Source organism: Castanea sativa, chromosome 9 (assembly GCF_040712315.1).
Source record: "Castanea sativa cultivar Marrone di Chiusa Pesio chromosome 9, ASM4071231v1".
Classification (NCBI taxonomy): Eukaryota; Viridiplantae; Streptophyta; class Magnoliopsida; order Fagales; family Fagaceae; genus Castanea; species Castanea sativa.
Window position 1 is genome coordinate 41862973 of NC_134021.1, and position 22527 is coordinate 41885499.

Genomic DNA, 22527 nt, shown 5'->3' on the forward strand with positions numbered 1-22527 from the left:
TCAAGAATGATATACGTTAGTTGATGCCGTTGGTTTTGTTGGAAAAACATATTTCAAACATTTATTTTATCTTTTTATTATCTGGGCATTTTTTGGATTTCTAGTTGATATATTGATATACAGTGGTGTAATTCATTGGAAATTCCAACATTGGCCACTAGAATTTGGATATATTTTTGTAAAGTTTACATGGAAGAGAAGCACTCCTGATTTTTCTATGGCCATTTAAAAGTTTTTTGTAATGGATTTGATTTGATAGACTCCGCAGGATGTCATAGTATTTTTCAAACAGATTAAGAAACAAAGGCCTTGGTCTTAATATGTAAAAACTATGATGGTGTCAGAACTTTGATTCAGGTATAATTTTTTGAATACAAAATAAGTGGTATTGTGCCAAATATGCAAACATGCAAAAGAGATGGTCATATTTGATAAGGACAACACTTTATTAAGACTATTTTCACATCTTGGATAGATACATAAACTTGGTTCCTTGAAATGCAAAGGGACTACAAGTAAGTCTTATTTATAGTTATAATTCACATAAAGCTGTCCTTATTATTCCAAAGTGCACTAGCTAGTGCTGCTATTCTTAACTGAACTTAATTTGGTATTTAGGCTGTTTGTTTAAATAGAAGAGCCTCCAATATTTCTCGTAATTAGGAGTTTTCTTATTCTCATTAAACAAGGCAAACATGTAAGTTTCTATAGGTCCGTTAGGTCTCTTTGGAGTCCCTCCTTGCACATGCTTAATCAAATTTTTGTTGTAAAGGCTTGCATATTCAAAATATGTTGCCTGTCCTCCATTAGAGGGCCAACTAGTCTCAGACACAACGATATCCAAAGACCCCCCATTAGCCTTCTCTAATGCTGAGTAAAAGGTATCCAAAATTGCATAAAAAATGTTTTGGTATCCATGTTCGCCATCTTGCACTACAACTGATGGAGAAGTAAAAAGAGCATACTCAAGACGAATGTCTTTAGTATTCTCAATGTAACTATAGTATGGATACATGTTAACGAGTAATGGGTACTTATGGTTCACTAAAAAGCCTATAATAGGATCAAGAAATGATCGGTATTCAGACGTGAAGGAGCCTTTTGATGGAGGGTAGGATTCTGCAAGGGTAGCTTGATTAATGGGAGTGGAGACTTTAATATTCTTATATCCAAGGTTAACATTATAAATTGTAGTTTGAATGTGTTCCATAGCAGGGTAGAGAAATTGTGCATATGGACCGTTAGGCTCTATTTCATTGCCAACTGCAATGTCTCTGAATTTGACATTTCCATAGTTTTGCACATTGTTTCGGATCCATTTGTTTGCATAGTCTTGGTTTTAAGCAATGCTTTGAAGCTCTTCATTAGGGACACCAAGCATGAGCTCAATATTGGTGGCTCTAAGGGCTTGGAAAGCATCATAGTTTTGGCCATGGAGTCGCATCCTTCCAATGTTATTTTGTTTGTACATATTCATAACTTCTCTTGGGGATGGTAAGTTGTCGCCAAGCATTCCATAGCAAACACCTATCGTGGCAACTGATTAAGAGAGCAAAACATGTCAAATTTTATATCCTGACCATATTTCCATAATATGCGTACAAATTATTTAATGAATCTAAAGTTAAGAACTTCTCGATTCATATAGTGTTGAAATTTAAGTTTATTTATATAAAGAAAATGTGATATACAGGGATGGAATAGTTATTGACAAATGATTGATTTGAGATTAGGCACAAAAGGTGGGTGTGTTGTGCACTATATAGAGCGCATTAGGTTAAAGTTAAACTAAGGATTTACAGAAATATAAATTCTAAAAAGAGTTATTGTTGTGACGCCAGTTTAGGTTTTTACTTTGTCATACATGTAAGGTTAGCGTTTGATCCTATGTTTGGATGTGGAGGGAGATGAGATGAGTGTAAAAGAGACGGGAAAGGAAGATGATAAGAATGAAATAGAATTTAGGATATTCCCGCCACTTTCCCCTCTCCTATTCTCTCCTTCCTTCTCTCTCAATTTCAAATATTCCTGTTATCAAAAAAAAAAAAAAAAAAAAAAAATTCAAATATCAAATATAGCATAAAAGTATCATAATACCCTATAATTTTTATGGGATTAATTTTATCAAACTTATAGTTGCATAGAGATATAATCAATATATATAAGCAGAGACCTCATGTGAGAGTGTATGAGGTACTGCCACGTGGCACTCTAATATTGCATTTAACATTTTTTACCTTTTTTCATTAAGTTTTTTTAACCGTTACCCAATAGATTATAGTAACTTATTTTTACTATTATATAAATTTAGCAATTTTTACCTATTTTTATTACGTATTTTTTACTGTTACCTAATAGATCATAGTAACTTCTTTTTACTGTCCTGCCACGTGACAATCTAATATTGCATTTAACATTTTTTACTTTTTTTTATTAAGTTTTTTTAACCGTTACCCAATAGATCATAGTAACTTATTTTTACTATTATATAAATTTAGCATTTTTTACCTTTTTTTAATATTGCATTTAACATTTTTTACCTTTTTTCATTAAGTTTTTTTAGCCGTTATCCAATAGTTTATAGTAACTTATTTTTAGTATTATATAAATTTAACAATTTTTACCTCTTTTTATTAAGTATTTTTTACTGTTACCCAATAGATCATAGTAACTTCTTTTTACTGTCCTGCCACGTGGCACTCTAATATTGCATTTAACATTTTTACCTTTTTTTATTAAGTTTTTTTAACCGTTACCTAATATATCATAGTAACTTATTTTTACTATTATATAAATTTAGCATTTTTTTACCTCTTTTTGTTAAGTTTTTTTTATTGTTACCCAATAGATCATTGTAATTTCTTTTTACTATTATATAAAATATGAACTGTTCTTGACAATTAGACCCATTAGACCAAAATTAATTCACTATAAAATAAACTACCTTTTAAAAGTAGACCAAACCTTATGAAAAACTCAAGCCAGTTCTTACCTTACATATTATGACCCAAGTTTGACCATTCCCACGTGTAAATCAAAGCAAAAACTCTTACCCTCTTACAAACTCTCTTCTTCCTCCCCACGTATAGGTGATACTTCTAGAAAATCTCATCCTCATGAAATCATGTCTTCATTTTTCTCCAATTTCAATTCAATATGCTTTGTTTATTAATAATGTTCTATGCAATTTATGCAGACAAATTCTTTGTCATCGACTAGTGCAACAAAAATATATATAAATCTTAAGATCCCTGAAATAATTGACAAGTGCATATTTCTAAAATTTATAATAATAAAAAAGTCTAATAAATATCATATACTATCTCACAAAATGCCATTAACTTAATATTTTCTTCAAAAAAATTCAATTATAGGAATGGTAAAAAACATGATCCTATAAAAGAAATTCCAAAAATACATGCAAAAAAAATTTCATAGAAGGATTTATCTTTAAATATTATGAAGACAATAGTAAAGATAAAATGCATTGAATGAGATCCTACGAAACAGGTTTGTTAATCATTTCAATTTATACTCATCATTTACGTAAAAAAATAATCATACATCATATTATTTACATTAAAAAAATAATACATATTAATTTCAAAGTTCATTGCAAGATGTGAACTGTTGCTAGAGTATTGCAATAATAAGTAATATTGATACAACAATAGGTTGGTATTATATTTTATGCGTACTTTGTGAAAGGAATGTCAAACCATAAGTAAAATCATTTTGGTATGTAAAATGTGAAACAAAAATAAATCTTTCTATCCCAAAGTTAGAGGCATTCACATTAACTACATTCTCTCCAACTATTTATAATATATTTATCTCACTATAACTACTATATATATACAATTGCAAACTACTTCAGATACATGATTCAAATTGAAGTTTTTGATGTAACTATCAAAAAAAATTTTGTGATATTTGATTGAGATGTCGAGAAAATCCTAATTGAATCTACAAGATATTTTGCTGAAAAATAAACTGAGGTACAACTTATTAAAATTATTGTAAAAATATTGATATTGGAGAACGAATTCCACGTGATTTGAAAAAAAAAAGGAAAAAAATGGATTTCTCTACTTCATTTGAATGAATTCAATCTAAAGGATGGTTTTGAAAATTACATAGTTACTAAGATTTTCGATGCACCTTCAAATGATAAAAAAGTATGGAAGAAAAAAAAAACACAATTCAATATGCTATATTAATTTTTTTTTTGCTGCACTATTCCAAAATTAACAAAAATAAAAAATAAAAATATTTACAAACAACTGTAACATCATTGAAATTTAATATAAATGCAAATACTATGAAAAATCTTAGCGACAAAGTCCAAACTTTGTAAGATCCAATTAAGAATCTTTCGATGCCAATTTATTAGTGATTAACACAAATGATGCAACAAAAGGAAAAAAATGATGAAAGCTCAAAAATTGAACAAATATGGTCGGACTAAATGAGAAACTGATGATGATACCAAGCATCACCATACCTTAATAACAAAGATTGAAGAAAAAAAAAAGATTTTGTAATGAAGCTTTTTATTACATCATATAATAAAAATCAATAATATAGAATGAATTAATATGCTTTTATCAGCTTTTATTATACAGTATTACTCCAAGTTGTTTTAATTATTACTCATTACTTGAACAAAATAATTATAATAAATATATGTGAGCAATTTATAATTATTACTTTTTATGATTAACTCATTACTAACAAAGTTATATAATAAATATGTTATAATATATGTCTAATATTTTCCAAAAACAAATTTACATAAAACATTACAACAGTATCCGTGCATCGCACGGGAAACTTACTAGTATAATATTATGAAAAATTATTAGATACTCCCGGAGTACCATAAATGTGTACTCCCTTCTCTCACATGAATGGTGGGTCCCACTATGAATTTAATTAGGTACTCCCGGAGTACCATAAATGTGTACTCCCTTCTCTCACATGAATGGTGAATCCCACTATGAATTTAATTAGTGGAACCCACTATTCATGTGAGAGGAGGGAGTATACATTTATGATATTCCGGGAGTACACAATAATTTTCCTCATATTATAGACATATCGGTCATTATCATGCTAACAAATGTCAAGATGATTTACTATTATTTTTCTCTATAATTTTTAAAATATTCAAAATTATAGTTTTATCATGCTTTTAAAACAAATTAAAAACATGATTATAGGATTGGATAATAAATCATTTCTTTCGAAGGTAATATTTGACATACAATAGACAAGTATAGAGAGTACAATAAATACTAAATGATCCAAATTATGCTATGTATTGGAATACTATTTTATTTTTATCTACTATTTTTAATTTTTTATAATGTAATCGGATAAAATTTAACAATCAAAGAGCAAAATAATAATAATAATAACTTAAAACACAAAATTAAATTGTATCAATTTAAATTAGAGTTTTTAAAAGCACAAAAATTTATCAACCTAAAGTGGAGATGCAATAAAAAATAAAAATCTACCAAAACATAGAGAGAGAGAGAGAGAGAGAACCTTTTTATGAGAGAAAACTATGCAAAGAATGGAAAAGAGTGACAAATTTATAGTAAGAGAGAATGGATAAGAAGAGAAAAATAAAGGAAGATGAAGGGAAAGATGAATAGTAATATTAAAGTAGAGGGTAGTGGGGAGTTGAAAAGGTAAGGGAAGAAGAAAGGTTGAAGAAAGTGCAAATATTTAAAAAATAAGTGAATGTAAAACAAATTATAGGAAAATTGGAAATAAAAAAGAAATATATTTTTTGTAAAGTCATTAATCTATATATATATATATATATATATATTTTTTTTTTTGTAAAAATATAGGAATGAATAATAATTATGTGGCGAATGACGTGGCAATGAGGTGACGCTACAGGAGCTCAACAGTAATAAATGCCATACTTCAGTTTTTAGTAATATATAGATAATAATTCAAATATTCTTTCATTAAGTTGTTAAAATGCACAAATCACATTAATATGTAAACTTATTGTAATAAAATATGGACTGGCGTAGCATTTTCTGTAGAATATACTAGGGTGTGTTTGGATATCGCTTATTTTGCTGAAAACTAAAAACACTGTAGCAAAATAATTTTTAAATGTGTGAATAGTGTTGTGTAACCTATTTTTAATGAAAGTTTTGTTGAAAAAAGAGATTTGTAAGTTCCGTGAACAGTACACAGGAACCACTGAAAAAGCAAAATAGTTGTTGAAACGCACTTCTCAAAAAAAAAGAAAAAAAAAGAAAAACGCAGACGCTAGAGCAAATCATTAGTATCCAAACAGCTACTAAATGATTAAGTAATCATGAAAATTTTCATTTGTTCAGCTAATTGTTACCACTTGCCACCACCATGAATTGACTATTTTGTCTTCTAACTTCCGAGTTGAATCCACAAGGAATAACTAAAATTCAACGGAAAGAAAGGAGAAAAATATTTTTGAAAAATTCTTATTCATGAAATTCTGACCTGAATTTTTGTTTATGTATTATACGCCTATCTAAGGCTTATGAAAACTTATTTTTCTAGTAATATGATTATATTTTGACTAGCAGACCCTTAAAAGCTCCTGGAATAAAGAAAATAAAATCCTTGGTACTAAGATAGCGATAATTATATAAAAATTAAAAAACTAACAAATGATAAACATTAAATGAAGAAAGGTCCCCCACACACCCACACACACACAGCTAAATACAACAAATGGGGTAGTTCTTAATTTAAATATGCTTAGAAGGCTAGTTGTGACTCATTTAAGAGAAGTAATTTGGTGACTTCCTTTTATTGGGTGCCCACTCTAAAGACACCTATTGAGTTGAGTGGCGCTTAATTAAATGCTATTATTACATTCCAGGCTACTTTTGGTGAGCATGCAACGTGAACGTGCTTCAATTCTAAAAATGGCATGACGACCAAGACCGATTTGTGGAGACTGGACTAAGGTTGGTTCAATCAAGCTTAGCTCAAAGGAAGATCTATTGCCTAGAGGGAAAAATTAATTGATTTAGGAGCCCTTCAACATTGGTGGTTTCTACTTTCTACTCCTATAGTTCCAGGGATAGTACTATATGGTGTCTTAATAATTGTACATCCTTTCACAACAACATAGAACCCACATGTGGGTGCAAGAGGCCAGGCAGTACACTGTGGGTGTGTGACAATATCATAGCTCCTCAACCTTGGGTTAATTAAGACACAAAAGCATTTGATTTGGGCTGTAAAAGACTTTAAAATCATGTATCAATATGAGAGAGAGAGAGAGAGAGAGAGAGAGAGAGAGAGAGAGAGAGAGACCTGTTGTGCCTAGGGTAGCCATTAGCAGCCCAAGCACCAGCATTATTGTGGAAATCATGGAAGGGCTTTTATCAGCATGACCAGATTTAGCCATTAAGAAAACTATATATGGAAGGAATAAGATAGCCAACTATGCCTTATACCATTGTTCAGCTGCCCTTTTATAGAGTGGGAGATATAGATGGATGCTTGTACTATATATTTTTTTTGAGTGACAATATCCACATTCTACATTTTTGTTGGTCGGGCACTCTATGTGAACCAAGTTGTACACGTACCAACTTGCATCATTCAATGCACATCTAACTGCTCATTAATCTGTGGAAATTTCTCCCCATGCCTTTGAATTGTCTTCAATTTTTCAATGTCCCACTGTGTTTGGTTTTATTTGAGACAACTAGTCTTATTGGTTGTCTTCCTATGGAAATTTACATGTTTATGTGAAGGACACATAGGGCCTTCCAATTGGATGGTATTTGAAATAGATTCATTTAATTTATGGTTCAAATTAAATATTATAAATCTAAAAGTATATCTAGTCTTATGGTATGAAAATTGTACACTGTTAAATAGAGATGATTTTGTTCCTATGTTTTTACATCCATGCAACATTTAATGGATGGACTATCTTTCATTTCTACAATCAATCATTTTCCAATTTAATTTGTATCATGTGCAAAGTTTGGATCACTTGTAGTGCTATTAGATGTAAAAGACCGTTGCTTCTACAAGGACTCCTTGTTATCAAGGGAGTACTCCCATGGACGTGAATAATTTTTCTTATCAAAGACCATTCGGCAAATTGGCACACCTCCGACATTCTCAATAGCAACATTTAGGATCTGGGGTCTCCACCCCTCAATTTAACGAAAGAATATATAGTAACACATTTTTAGCAAATTTTATATATTTTGTATTATGCTTTATTTGGTAGGAAGGAAAAGAGAGAGAGAGAGAACGAATAAGAACCGCGTCAAGATTAAAAGTTTTTCTATTGTTTAAATGAGCAGAATATAAGTGGGAAAGCAAAGAGAGTGGATGCTAATTATCACCAGGTCCACTATAGTCATATGGGCCGAAAACCAAATAGTAATTAGATTTAATTAATATGCATTATGGAAAATTTTCACTGACTTCCCTAAGGATTATTTATTTATTTTTTATATTACACTCACCTCTCCTCTAATTTTTAATTAGAAACTCGCCTCCCATAAATTACAAACTATTGACACTAACCTCCCTAGATGATTGAAATATATAATTTAAAAATCTTGAAATAAAAGATTTTTTTTTTAAAATTTCAAATTTCCTATTAGAGGGGGCATACAAGTAGAGGGTAAAATAGAAAATTCAAGATTTTTAAATTCTTTTTTCAGTTATACAAAATTATCTACGGCAACCAAGTGCATCACTTAGAGCTCGTCTAACTGGTTGTTATTTTGTTGGACTTTGTCTTTTCTCTGGAAAATTTAGGCTTCTCTACATTGCATTGTGAGAATGTTTATCTATATAAATGACCTCTCACTATAACATGTTGCCTTTCTACGAGGTCCTCATTGAGTAACAGAAGCTCTGATATAGTTGTGTGATAGTGAAAACTCTAATATGAAATATCATTTGTGCAAATAGTAGAAGCTCTAGTATCTCTTGTGCAATAAAGACTCATAGATTGGAGCAAATAACAGAAAAGACAAATAAAGCACCAAGCACACAAAAATGCAAGAAATTATGTGGTTTAACAAGTAGCCTATCTCCATGGAAAGAGAAATCAAATCCACAATATAAAATAATAATTACAACGCACGATCTCTCTCACTCTCATCTGGGTATTCTTTTAACTCCATAGAATGATCGATTATTAAAAAAAAAAAATCCATAGAATGATCAAATTGCTCTTCTTCTAAAATTAACTTTCTCCTAGGAGAATTCTTCTTCTAATAATCTTCTCTTCTTCTCAAGGAATCCAAAACCCCAAGATTTACCTTAAACTTTAACAAAAGACACAAGACAAGAAAAAATTCAAGCAAGACTACAATAGCAGCACAATAACTGTTTCAAGAAACCCAAATCCTGCAGTTTGCCTTAAACTTTCACTAATGACACAAGACAAGAAAACAATGATGCGGCACTCTCACATGCACTAAAACTAAATAGGTGGCTTAGTATATATACATGATTATAGTGGCTGGAGTGCACGATATATCGTTTGCCACCTACTTTAAGAATTGGCTAATAGTAGTCTTGTTATGGGCAAGGTGCTTATAATGTAGTGACATTAAAGCCATTATAACAAATTCCTATTTGGACTTGGGTCCTGTTTGACTTTTCAACTTTTCATGGCATGAAAAAGAAGTTGACTTGATTACTTTCTTGAAGTTTTCTTTGTATAGAAGGAAAGTTTATTCATTGTCAAAAATTAAAGTATTTCTTCTTCAAAAAAGTAATTAACATTTGTTTGTTAAGAGCCTTGTAGTTTAATTGATTGACATCTTTCGATGTTTTTAGTGGAAACATCTAGGGTTCAAATCCTCTTTCCCTCATTATAACTATCAAATTATACTATATAGTGTACAACAATTAGTGTAAGTAGTACTGTATTACAGTTTCAGCTATCACATAATAGGCTTCCAAGCTATACAAAAATGGGCCCTCTTCCTCTGTGAATTATATTTTTTTTCCTAGGAAATGAAAAATCCAACTACAGATATATGAGGTGCAAATAAAAAAGGATAAAAAAAAATAAAAAATCAAAGTAAACACATTAATCATGTAGTTTTCCTTATAAATTTTTTTATGAAGGTTAACTAAACGAATTTCAAGGATCATGGATATATATACTGAAAAATTCAATATTGATCCCAGTAATCTAATTATCGCATTTTTTTGCCACTTGTATCCTACTTAATCATTAACAAAATGACAATGATAAAACACCTACATGAATATCACGACAATCCAAAAGCAATAAAATAAAGCAAAAATATGACAAGAATTTTCATGATGAGTGGAAAACTTTTGTAGAACTTTTAAAAGAAAATCCACTTCAGATAACCAATCCCACATGAAGTTTCACTATAAGATAACGATTCTTACTACTAGCCTATACTTACAAAACTTTGCAAACTTAGAATTGATGTGTAACCAAGCAAATGACCCATTTGTCTCCCACTGCAGCTTAAAATCTCCCCCATGAATGAACTCATTTGCACCAATCCAAAACTTCGGTATGATAGTGAACTCACTGACAAAGGTTAAGAATTTCTGTTCTTTGGATGGAAATCAGTTTAGGTTCACAATGTGAAAAGAATGGGAGAAGTATTTTCTCCATTTAGGCTCAGAGCAAGAAGGCTTCTTAGAATGCTCCTTGTACAACATCCTCTCTTTTGAAAGTCGTTCATCAAAGGGTAAAAGTTTAGGTTAAATCAATTTGTAAAATTGGTAATCTCACTTGAGCAAAGATTGAGCAAAGTCTCTGCCTAGTTTTTTTTTAAGTGAGTCCCGAGCTAGGTCGAGGGAACCATCTAAAACTTGAGATCTTTAGCAATTCCTAATTTTAAAATTGACCTAACTTATTTTGCAATGATTACCTATTTTGGCACATGGAATTTTGCAGCACAACCTAAGTCCTAGCAATCTCCTCCTTTGACAATTCTCTAATAAGACATTACATATAACTCAATAAAACAAAACGCGACCCTAAAACCAAAATAACTAGGACTATTAATTTTGCAAGATTGACCACCAATCTTGATGCCAAAGATTAGTGTGAAGTCATCAGGTACAGAGTTACCTTGCCTACATTTAAAAAGTGAAAGTTATTGGTGGTTTCCCAGATTAATTCTGCTGGAGCACTAAATTTAATCAAATCCTTACTCATGACGATGATCTTCTTTCATAGTGATAGCATCGAGGAAATATCCAAAACCTGCTGCGCAAATCTTGGCTTCAACTTCTGAACAAGCCCTAGACCACCATGAAGAGGAATGGCACAAGGACCCTCGATTCTTGCAAGTCTGGGCTTACTTTGACAAAGATAGAGCGAGTTATGTATGAGATTCCAATATAGTGCACGCTCTATCTCATGCAGATCATGATCATGCAACTGATGCAAGCATGTCATTCCATCAATGACATCACACCAATACATGACTCATGGAGTCAATTTGAAATAATTTCAAATCATGCCAAGACTTGTACACATATCTCATGCAACCAGGCATATGTTATGCCTCAATCTCAATTGTAAAGTATTGCACTTAATGACACCAACTACATTGCAAGATTTATCATTTGCAAAAGGCTACGTGTCTTCATTAAGTCACATTATCAAAAATTTCATAAGATAAGAAGATGGCTCATGTTAAGGTTTCTATCAAACTTCATGGAATACCGTGTTTCATCAAAGTCATGTGCAAGTATAACGAGCATTCTTTGTCACCAAAAAGTCCAACATTGCCAAGAATGATCTTTGACTTTAAAATAATATTTTATTTCATGAAAAGTTTTCAGAACAATTCATGTATAAATTCTCAAAGAACAACGATTTTCTATCTTTGTGGCATTTTATTAAGCATGTGAAATGCAACCAAGACTAACAAGATTTTCCAATGCGTTCAACCAAGTAGTGCAACCTAAATCCTCCGTGCAAATTTATCGAAATATAATCAAGACCCATCAAGAACAGGTTACATGCATCAAGAAATCATTGCAAACCTATGAAAACACAAGAAAAACAAGGAGGAACTTCAAGCAACATCATTGCGGAAACCCCATAGGGTAAAAATCTAGAATTTTTCTCAAGAAACAAAGGCAAAAGATAAGAAAATTGACTAAAAGATTTATGACTTTGGGTTCTTGGCATTCTTGCAATATCCTATGCTCCTCATTGTTGGTGGAATCACATACTTGTTCACCTTCTTTCTTGATGGATGGAGTGTGGGGTTGAGTTTATGAAGAGGAAGAAATTGTGTTTGAAAGTTTGGAAGGAGAGGAGAGGAGAGGGGAGTGGTTTTATTAGTAGTGGGAGATGAAATAATAAGTCATCTAAACAATTGACATACTTCTTTTTTCTTCTTTTGTTCAATTTAAAGAAATATATATTTATAAAGATAAAATTGAGAATTCAATTTTTGTTGGTTAAAATGTAAATTGTATCTCAAAGTTTGAATTAAATTCATTTTATCTTTTAACTTTACTTTCGTTCAATTAAGTTATTTAAATTTGAAATTTATTAAATTCAGGCTTCTAATCCAATTTTGTTAAAAATATTGTGATTAAATATGCAATTAACTAATGAAAAAAAAAATTTGGAAAAAAATCTCACATAAAAAATCTATAAAATTCTTCTATTAATTTTATAGATTTTTTTCATGTGAGAAAAATAAATTCTCAATGGAATTAAAAAAAAAAAAAAATTGGATGAAATGCTTGAATTGAATGAATTTAAAATTTAGAAAATTTAATTGAACAAAAATAAAATTAGAGGACTTAAATGAATTTTATTCATACTCAGAGGGTTCCACTTATATATATAACCCTCTCCTCCCCTCCAAATTTCCCAATTTGAAGGATTTGGAATTGAAAGATATCTCACCCTCTTTAAATCCCTTCAAAACCTCTTCCCCTTCCCTTCAAAAATCTCTTCCAAAAACATAAAATCAAAACTTTCAATTCAATTTAATCTAGTCATATTTTTCAAAAGACTAGTCAATATGAAATTAGGATTCCTTGTAATCACTTATAAACCCATAATTCATCTAATAAACATCTATTGTGGGATTTGACACACATGCACAATACAAACTCAAATAAACAAATCCAATCAAATTCATTTTTTTTTAAAAACATGTGTTCTTATGACAAATCATGTGAAAACATTTTCTACCATGGAAGAGAAGCACCTTGATTTCTTTGTGGCCGTTTTAAAGTTTTCCATAATGCATTTGAGTTAATAGACTATGCAGGATGCCATAGAATTTTCCAAACAGATTAAGAAACAAAGGCCTTGGTCTTAATATGTAAAACTATGAATTTGACAGAACCCTCTTTTTTTTTTGTGACATTAAGGTGATAGAACTTTAATTCACTTATAATTTTGAATATATAAAATAAATGCGGTATTGTACCAAATTAATATGCAAACATACAAAAGTGATTATCATATTCTGATAAGAGCAAAATTTTATTAAGACTATTTTCACATCTTGGATATATACATAAACTTGATTCCCTGCCACGAAAAGGGACTACAAGTAAGTCTTATTTCTAGCTATAATACACATAAAAGCTGTCCTTATTCTGAAGTGAACTAACTAGTGCTATTCTTAACAAAACTTAATTTGGAATTTAGGCTATTTGTTTGGATAAAATAAAAGAGCCCAAGTTTTTCTCATAATTAGGAGTCTTCAGATTCTCATTAAACATGGCAAACATGTAAGTTTCTATAGGCCCATTGGGTCTCTTTGGAGTCCCTCCCTTGACATGCCTAATAAAATTTGAATTGTAAGTGCTTGCATATTCAAAACTTGTCGTTGGTCTCCATTTAAAGGGCCAACCAGTCTCGGACACAATGATTTTCAAAGACCCCTCATTTGGCCTTCTCTAATGCTGAGGAGTAAAAGGCATAAAAAATGGCATAAACAATGTTTCGGTATCCATGTTCACCACCTTACACTTCAACTGAGGGAGTAGTAAAAAGAGCATACTCAAGACGAATATTTTGAATATTGCCAATATAGCTAAAGTATGGATACATGTTAACGAGTAATGGGTACTTATGTTTCACTAAGAAGCCTATGATGGGATCAAGAAGTGATCGGTACTCAGACATGAAGGAGCCTATATTGATGGAGGGTAGGACTTTGCAAGGGCAGCTTGATAAATGGGAGTGGAGACTTTAATATTCTTATATTCAAGGTCAGCATTATAAATTGCAGTTTGAATGTTTTCCATGGCCGAGAAAAGAAATTGTGCATATGGACCGCTGGGCTCTATTTCATTGCCAACTGCAATGTATCTGAAATTGACATCTCCATAGTTTTGCACATTGTTTTGGATCCATGTGTTTGCATAGTCTTGGCTTGAAGCAGTGCTTTGAAGCTCTTCATTAGGGACACCAAGCATGAGATCAATATTGGTGCCTCTAAGGGCTTGGAAAGCACCATAGTTTTGGCCATAGAGTCAGTCCTTCTGATGTTATATTGTTTGTACATATTTATAACTTCTCCTAGGGACCGTAAGTTGTTGCCAAGCATTCCATAGCAAACACCTATCTTGGCAACCAATTAAAATAGAAGATGTCAAATTTTGTGTCTTGATCATATTTCCATCATATGCTCACAAGTACACAATAAATCTATAGTCAATAACTACCTGATTCATATAGTGTTAGAATTTAAGTTTATTTATTATAACATATCAAATTATTAATTCAAAATCAAATCTTTTGTTGGATTGTCAGCGATGATAGCAAGCCTCAATACTATAGCAAAGACGTTTGCAAAAATTGCAAAATAGTTTGTTGGTTTGTCGGCTACGATTATTGTAACAAGAAGAAGACATGTCCTTGTTTTTCATTTAGAAGCAAAATATGCAAAAATGGACTGCAAAAATGAAATCTACGCGAAAAATTGGATAAGGAGCACATTGTCTGCAAAAAGTCAACTCTGGCATTAAAGTCAACGATCAACCATGCAAAAAATCAGCGGTCAAAGTCAACTAGAGCCTGTCAACAGAAGTCAACGGAGATGACATTAGCAAGATGACATAAGCGGCTGACGTAAGCAGGTGATTGGATGTTGACATAAGCTAGGGCTGACATGGCATTGATAACATCATGAGTGACGTTAGCTTGGAGTAGAAGAAGGCGCGTGAGGCGTGTGCTCTCGTGCAGATTTCTTGGGCGAGGTGTGAGGGCCCGTGAAGGCTCCGATGGTTGCAAGACTTCCACAATTAAGTAGATTGGGGCAAGATGATCACAATGGTATCTGCAAAAGCATAATCGGGCAAGATTCATGGCAGCGACAATAATGGCAGTGGTCCTTGTGGTGTGAGACTCCTAAACAACGGCGGTTATAGGTCCTGAACTAGAGACGATGACTGAGAGACGTCGGAGATTCAACGGCGAATGGCTGCGGTGGTGGTTGTGATGGCGGAAGCAACTGTGAGTTTGGAGTAACACCAAAGAGAGACAAGACTGATAAGAAAATGTTAGAGCAATGACTCTAATACTATATTAGAAATATTGAATGAATTGTATTGTATTTCACAAGTAATAAAATATACATGAGTTCCTTTATATAGGAGGTAAAATGTGCAGTATAAGTATGTGAGCTATATAAGTAAAATAAGGTGGGCCTATGACCCATAGCCTTTTACAAGTTAACAGTCATGTATACACTTATGGTTAAATTTACATGTATAGTTAGACTTTAACCCTATGTTTGGATTATGGGAGAGGAGGGGAGAGCAAAAGAAAGGAAAATGGAAGATGACTAGAATACAATAAATTTTAGTATATTCGCCACTTTTCTCTCTCCCTCCATCTTTCTCCGTTTCAAACATAGTGTAAAAGTATCATACTACCCTATAGCTTTTTATGAGATCATTTTTACCAAATTTATAATGTAGACTCAATTATAACAAATTTATAATTGGAGAGACATTTAATATATATTACCCACGTATCTGTCATTATCATGCTAAACAAATATCAAGATGATTAAAAATTATTTTCTCTATAAGTTTATAAAATATTCAAAATCATGGTTTTATTATGCTTTATAAACAAACTAAAATCATGACTAGAATTGGATATTAAATTTTTTTTAGTAAGGTAACATCTGGCATACAACACACAAGAATAGAGAGTCGATGTTACCAAGTTTTTGGTTTTCTAAGATAATCTCTCATGTCATACATATTAGATGTTCCAATAATGCTGCATATACAAATAATTTCACAATTTTTTTTTACAACTTTTGATGTGATAGGTTATGAATAGTATAATTTCATATAGAAACATAATTGGCATTACTTTATCGTAAATTAATCATTACCTGTCACTTAAGCTATTGTGAAATTTTTTGTGATCTCTACTTATCAAAATTGTTCAAGCAATACATGGATCAAATATGTATGGTTTATGAGAATTTATAAAGTGATCTTATAGAGGTTTTACTTTGTAAAAAGGTCTAGGGACAACTTTTGCCACGACTCTTGAGTGGTTGACTGTAGTAGTGGAGAAAATGTGGTGCATTTATTACCACTCGTAGTCGACCACACATCAAGTTGTGGCAAATGGTGTGCTTCCAGAAGAATTATTTACTTTGACTAGTTTTGATTTGGGAGCCTAATATATAACGTGCAAAAGGAGTGAGAGAGAGGGAGAGAGAAAGAGGGACCTATTATGTCTAGGCTAGCCATTCGCATCGCAAACATTAGCATTAAGGACATCGCTGAAGGGCTGTTCTCAGTTGAATAAAACTTATCCATTGACAAAAACAAAGAAGAGAAACGTAGACTAAGAGCTTGGATTGAAAGCAATTATGCTTCCAACACTATTTTTATAGAGAGAGATGCTTTTACTTGAGATTGAGATTTTTGAGTGACTATAGCTAGTCAAGCACTCCATGGAAATGGATTGTTTAATAGTTATATGCCACCACAATTTAACCTGTCAAGCACTCCATGGAAATTAAGTAACATAAAATTATCTACGGCAACCAAGTTCATCACTTAAAGCTGGTCTAACTAGTTGTTATTTTGAACTTTGTCTTTCCTCTAGAAAATGTTAGGCTTCTCTACCTTGCGATTTGAGAATGTTTACATATTGAAATGACCTATCTCATCATAACCGGTTGCCTTTCTACGAGGTCATTATGGGGAATAGAAGCTCTAATATTAGTTCTTGTGTGATAGGATTTTAAATTTAAAGCATTTACTCTCTGGTAATTGTTCATTCTCATCAAGTCAAGAAGCTAACAAGTTTCTTTTTAGCATAGGTAGAATTTCAGATCTCTTATACAATAATAAGAGGTTTTACTAATTGAGTTAATTATTGGAATTCGCGTATCACTAACATTTTGATTTTGAGATTTTCAATTTGCATATGCTATGATAATAACTAACGTACACAAATAGTTCATCTTATGTTATGAAAATACTTGTAACTCTAGCCCCAACAAAAAAAAAAAAAAAAAACTAGTCAATCCAACAAGCTCCGTAATAATATTTTGTAGATATTCAATACATCAATGAAACATGCCTCAACATTACATTAGAGATAAACGATTCTTAATAATATTACATCTGAGATATTGCACTTTTTTAGTTATTGTCTACGAGGTGATTACTTCTTATTTATTGTGAGTTAGCAAAAACTCTTACTTATTATAATAATAATTGTTATGCACCATAATAAGTTGCTCTTATTCCTTGATGCACTTAATTAAGCTCTCTTCTTAACTGAAATTGACTTGGAACTTAGGCTGTTTGTTTGGAGAAAAGAGCCCCCAGTGTTTCTCTAAATCTGGAGTCTTGTTGTTCTCATCAAACATGGCAAACACATAAGTTTCAATAGGCCTTCTGGGCTTCTTTGGTGTCCCTCCCTTCACATGTTGAACCAATTTGGTAATGTAAGTTCTTTCATTATCAAGTGATGTTGCCGTTCCACCAGCTGAAGGCCAACCACTCTCTGATATAACAATCACCAACGATCCCCCGCCGGCCTTCTCTAAAGAAGAGTAAACAGTGTCAAGAATGGTATCGAAAAGGTTGTGATAACTTAGTGGGAGATCATTCACAACAGGTGAGGGAGCTGTGAAAAGAGCATAGTCAAGACGAATGTCTTTGGTGTTGCCAATGTAACTAAAATATGGGTACAAGTTAACAAGTAATGGGGACCCATTTTTCACTAAGAAGCGAATGACTGGATCAAGAATTGGCCTATAATCGGCTCTGAATGAGCCTTTAGATGGAGGGAAAGAATTTGATGAAAGGACTCCTGTGTCAATGGCAGTGGAAACTTTGATTTTGTTCCCTAGTCTAGCCCCAGAAATTGCGCTTTGAATGTTTTGCATGGCGGGGACAAGGAACTGTGCAAATGAATCTGAAGGCTTTACTTCGTTTCCAATTGCAATGTATTTGAATTTGACATTTCCAAAGTTTTTCACATTGTTTTGGACCCAAACATTTGCATTGTTTTGGCTTGAAGCAATCTCTCGAAGCTTGTCATTTGGAAGGCCTAGCATGAGCTCAATATTGGAGCCTCTAAGGGCTCGGAGAGCAACTTGGTTTGGATCATAGAGCCTCATTCTTTGGATGTTGTTTTGTCTATAGAGAGCTACAACTTCTGTTGGTGGTGGTAGGTTGTTACCAAGCATTCCATAACAAACACCAACTTGGGCATCTGCATTAGATTAGACAATAAGTCAATGGTTTTACATACATAAATATGCTTATGCAATTTATCTCAGTCAGTGGAAGCTTCATTGGGTTTGTAGGCTGGCATAAGATAATAATATATTAAAAGTGAAAGATTCATTGGATAATAATAGTGAGGTTAAAGATATTATATGTAAGACTTACAAACTAACACGTTACAATTATAAATATTCTTTCATTAAGTTGCTAAAATCAACCAATCATATTAATATGTAAACTTATTGTAATAAAATAGGACTGGCTTAGCATTTTCAGCAAGATATACTATATGACTAAGTAATCATGGAAATTTTCATTTGTTCAGCTAATTGTTGCCACTTGCCACAACCATGAATTGGCTATTTTGTCTTCTAACTTCCACAAGGAATAACTAGAATTTAACGGAAAGAAAGGAGAAAAATATTTTTGAAAAATTCTTATTCATGAAATTCTAACTTGAATTTTTGTTTATATATTATTCACCTATTTAAAGGCTTAAGAAAACTTATTTTTCAAGTAATATGATTATATTTTGACTAGCAGACCCTTAAAAACACCTAGAATCAAGAAAATAAAATCCTCGGTACTAAGATAGCGATAATTATAAAAATTAAAAAACTAACAAATGATAAACATTAAACCCCATATGTTGTCCTATATCACTTAGTAAAATGTCCTAGTTCTATACATGATTTTATTGGACTCCCCTCTCCCTTCTTTCTCAACCCATTATTTTGAGAGAGAGCCAAAACCAAACAAAACAAATGAAGAAAGGTCCCCCACACGCGTGCGCGTGCGCACACACACATAGAAGTAATTTGGTGACTTCCTTTTATTAGGTGCCCACTCTAAAGACACCTATTGAGTTGAGTGGCGCTTAATTAAAAGCTATTATATTACATTCCAAGCTACTTTTGGTGAGCATGCAACGTGAACGTGCTTCAATTCTAAAAATGGCATGACGACCAAGACCGATTTGTGGAGATTGGACTAAGGTTGGTTCAATCAAGCTTAGCTCAAAGGAAAATCTATTGCCTAGAGGGCAACATTAATTGATTTAGGAGCCCTTCAACATTGGTGGTTTCTACTTTCTACTCCTATAGTTCCAGGGATAGTACTATATAGTGTCTTAATAATTGTACATCCTCTCACAACAACATAGAACCCACATGTGGGTGCAAGAGGCCAGGCAGTACTACACTGTGGGTGTGTGACAATATCACAGCTCCCCAACCTTGGGTTAATTAAGACACAAATGCATTTGATTTGGGCTGTAAAAGACTTTAAACTCATGTATCAATGTGAGAGAGAGAGAGAGAGAGAGAGAGAGAGAGAGAGAGAGAGAGAGAGAGAGAGAGAGACACCCGTTGTGCCTAGGGTAGCCATTAGCAACCCAAGCACCAGCATTATTGTGGAAATCATGGAAGGGCTTTTATCAGCATGATCGGATTTAGCCATTGAGAAAGCTATATATGGAAGGAATAAGATAGCCAACTATGCCTTATACCATTGTTCAGCTGCCCTTTTATAGAGTGACAATATTCACATTCTACATTTTTGTTGGTCGGGCACTCTACGTGAACCAAGTTGTACACGTACCAACTTGCATCATTCAAGGCACATCTAACTGCTTATTAATTTGTGGAAATTTCTCCCCATGCCTTTGAATTTTCTTCAATTTTTCAATGTCCAACCGTGTTTGGTTTTATTTGAAACAACCCGTCTTATTGACTGCCTTCCTACGAAAATTTATATGTTTATGTGAAGGATGCATAGTGCTTTCCATTTCCAATTCGATGATATTTGAAATTGATTTATTTAATTCTGTGGTTCAGATTAAATATTATAAATCTAAAGGTATATTTATTATAGTTTGAAAATTGTACACTATTAAATTCAAGTAATAAAATCTTAACCGTAAAATATACTCTCTCTATTTACATGAAAGTATATCAAATAAATATAGATGATCTTGTTCCTACATTTTACATCAATACAACATTTAATGGACGGATTGTGTCTTTCATTTCTACAATCAATTATTTTCCAATTTTATTTGTATCATGTGCAAAGTTTGGATCACTTGTGGTTCTAGCCATTAGATGTAAAAGAACTTTGTTTCTACAGAAACTCATTGTTATCAAGGGAGTACTTCTCCCATAGAAGTGAATAATTGACCATTTGTCAATTGGCACACCTCCGACATTCCTAATAGCAACATTTAGGATCTAGGTTCCCACCCCCATCCCCAACTTAATTTAACAAAAGAATATTAATGCATTGTTAGTAAGTGGGAAAGCAAAGAGAGGGGAAGAACGAATAAGAACCGCATCAAGATAATCGTTTAAATGAGTAGAAAATAAGTGGGAAAGCGAAGAGAGTGGATACTAATTTCCACCAGGTCCACTATAGGCCAACTATAGTACATGAGCTGAAAACCAAATAGTAATTAGATTTAATTAATATGCATTATGAAAAAATTTCGTTGACCTTCCTTGAGGTTATTATTATTATTATTATTATTATTATTATTATTATACTCACATTTACTCTAATTTTGAATAAAACACTCACCTCCCCTAAATTACAAACTATTTATTCTGACCTCCCTAGATAATTGAAATATATTTTTTAAAAATCTTGAAATAATTTTTTTTTTTTAAAATCTCAAATTTCCTATTAGAAGGGGTATGCAAGTGGAGGGTAAAATATAAAATATAAAATATAAGATGTTTAAACTCTTTTTCAGTTATTGAGTGAAAGTTAGTATAAATAGTTGACATTTTTAGAGGAGATGAATATTTATTCTAAACTAAAAGAGAGGTAAATGTTAGAACGGAAAACTTAAAAGAAAATCTTTGCAATTTTTCTTATATAATATTCGAATTTTGAGTATCCAAATTAAATCAATGACCGAGCATTTCATACATTACCATCGAACAGATATAAATTCTCTAAATTGTGTTATCTCAAGTTCTAACTTGTTTTTCTTCCCTTAAATAAAAAAAAAAAAACTCACATTTTTCTTGCATCGACTAATATTAAAAAAATAGGTGAGAAATATATACATATTATTTTCATATTATGGTAACATAGTCAAATGGTTTTTCCTTTCATTTTTCTTCTTTCATTTTCATTCGCCATTCTTTCACTTTTGCATTCTTCCTATCAAATATTTAAGATAAAATAACAATCTCTTTTTTCTTCTTCATGTTTATATCCTTCCTACTTTTGTGCAGTCCTCCCTATCAAATTATAGGAGAAAACTTGAAAGTAACAGAGCTATATACGATTAATCTTTGATTTTGGCAGGTTTAAACACAAGAAGAATCAGAGAAAAGCATTATTCCATATCCTACAATTTGGTACTTCAAGTTTCTGTCGGTCAGCTAGACGATGAAACGAGTTTTTCTACAAAAGATAATTAAACAATCTCTGTCCCACAAGGTCTTGGCTTGGATTCATAGCGTACACGTCATGTAATTACTGATGGGGATTTTAGGTTGTAATATTTGCTTTCGCAAAGATAAAGCTAAAATATGTCACTAATGTGAAATGTTCATAGCGTATATGTCATTTAATTACTGATGGGGATTTTAGGTTGTAATGTTTGCTTTCACAAAGATAAAGCTAAAATATGTCACTAATGTGAAATGTGTGGTGGTAAAAAGTTTCGGAATGAAAGACCAACCAAGATTGATAGCAAACTCCCTGCTACTTCGATCCAAAGGCAACAAATAAATAAATAAATAAATATATATATATATA

At 32.1% G+C, this 22527-nt stretch overlaps 1 protein-coding gene and 2 pseudogenes across 1 annotated transcript; all 3 read right to left on the minus strand.

Annotated features, from left to right (window-relative positions):
• Nucleotides 1-592: 592 nt before the first annotated feature.
• LOC142609557 (glucan endo-1,3-beta-glucosidase, basic isoform-like) lies at nt 593-7432 on the minus strand (annotated as a pseudogene).
• Nucleotides 7433-13661: 6229 nt separating this feature from the next.
• Nucleotides 13662-15352, minus strand: LOC142609245 (glucan endo-1,3-beta-glucosidase, basic isoform-like; annotated as a pseudogene).
• Nucleotides 15353-17798: 2446 nt separating this feature from the next.
• On the minus strand, nt 17799-20217 carry LOC142610997 (glucan endo-1,3-beta-glucosidase, basic isoform-like). The gene is made up of 2 exons (XM_075782986.1): nt 20124-20217; nt 17799-18745 (listed from the first exon to the last, which is right to left on the minus strand). The coding sequence occupies exons 1-2, from the start codon at nt 20215-20217 to the stop codon at nt 17799-17801; spliced, it is 1041 nt and encodes a 346-aa protein (XP_075639101.1).
• Between the last annotated feature and the right edge of the window lie 2310 nt (nt 20218-22527).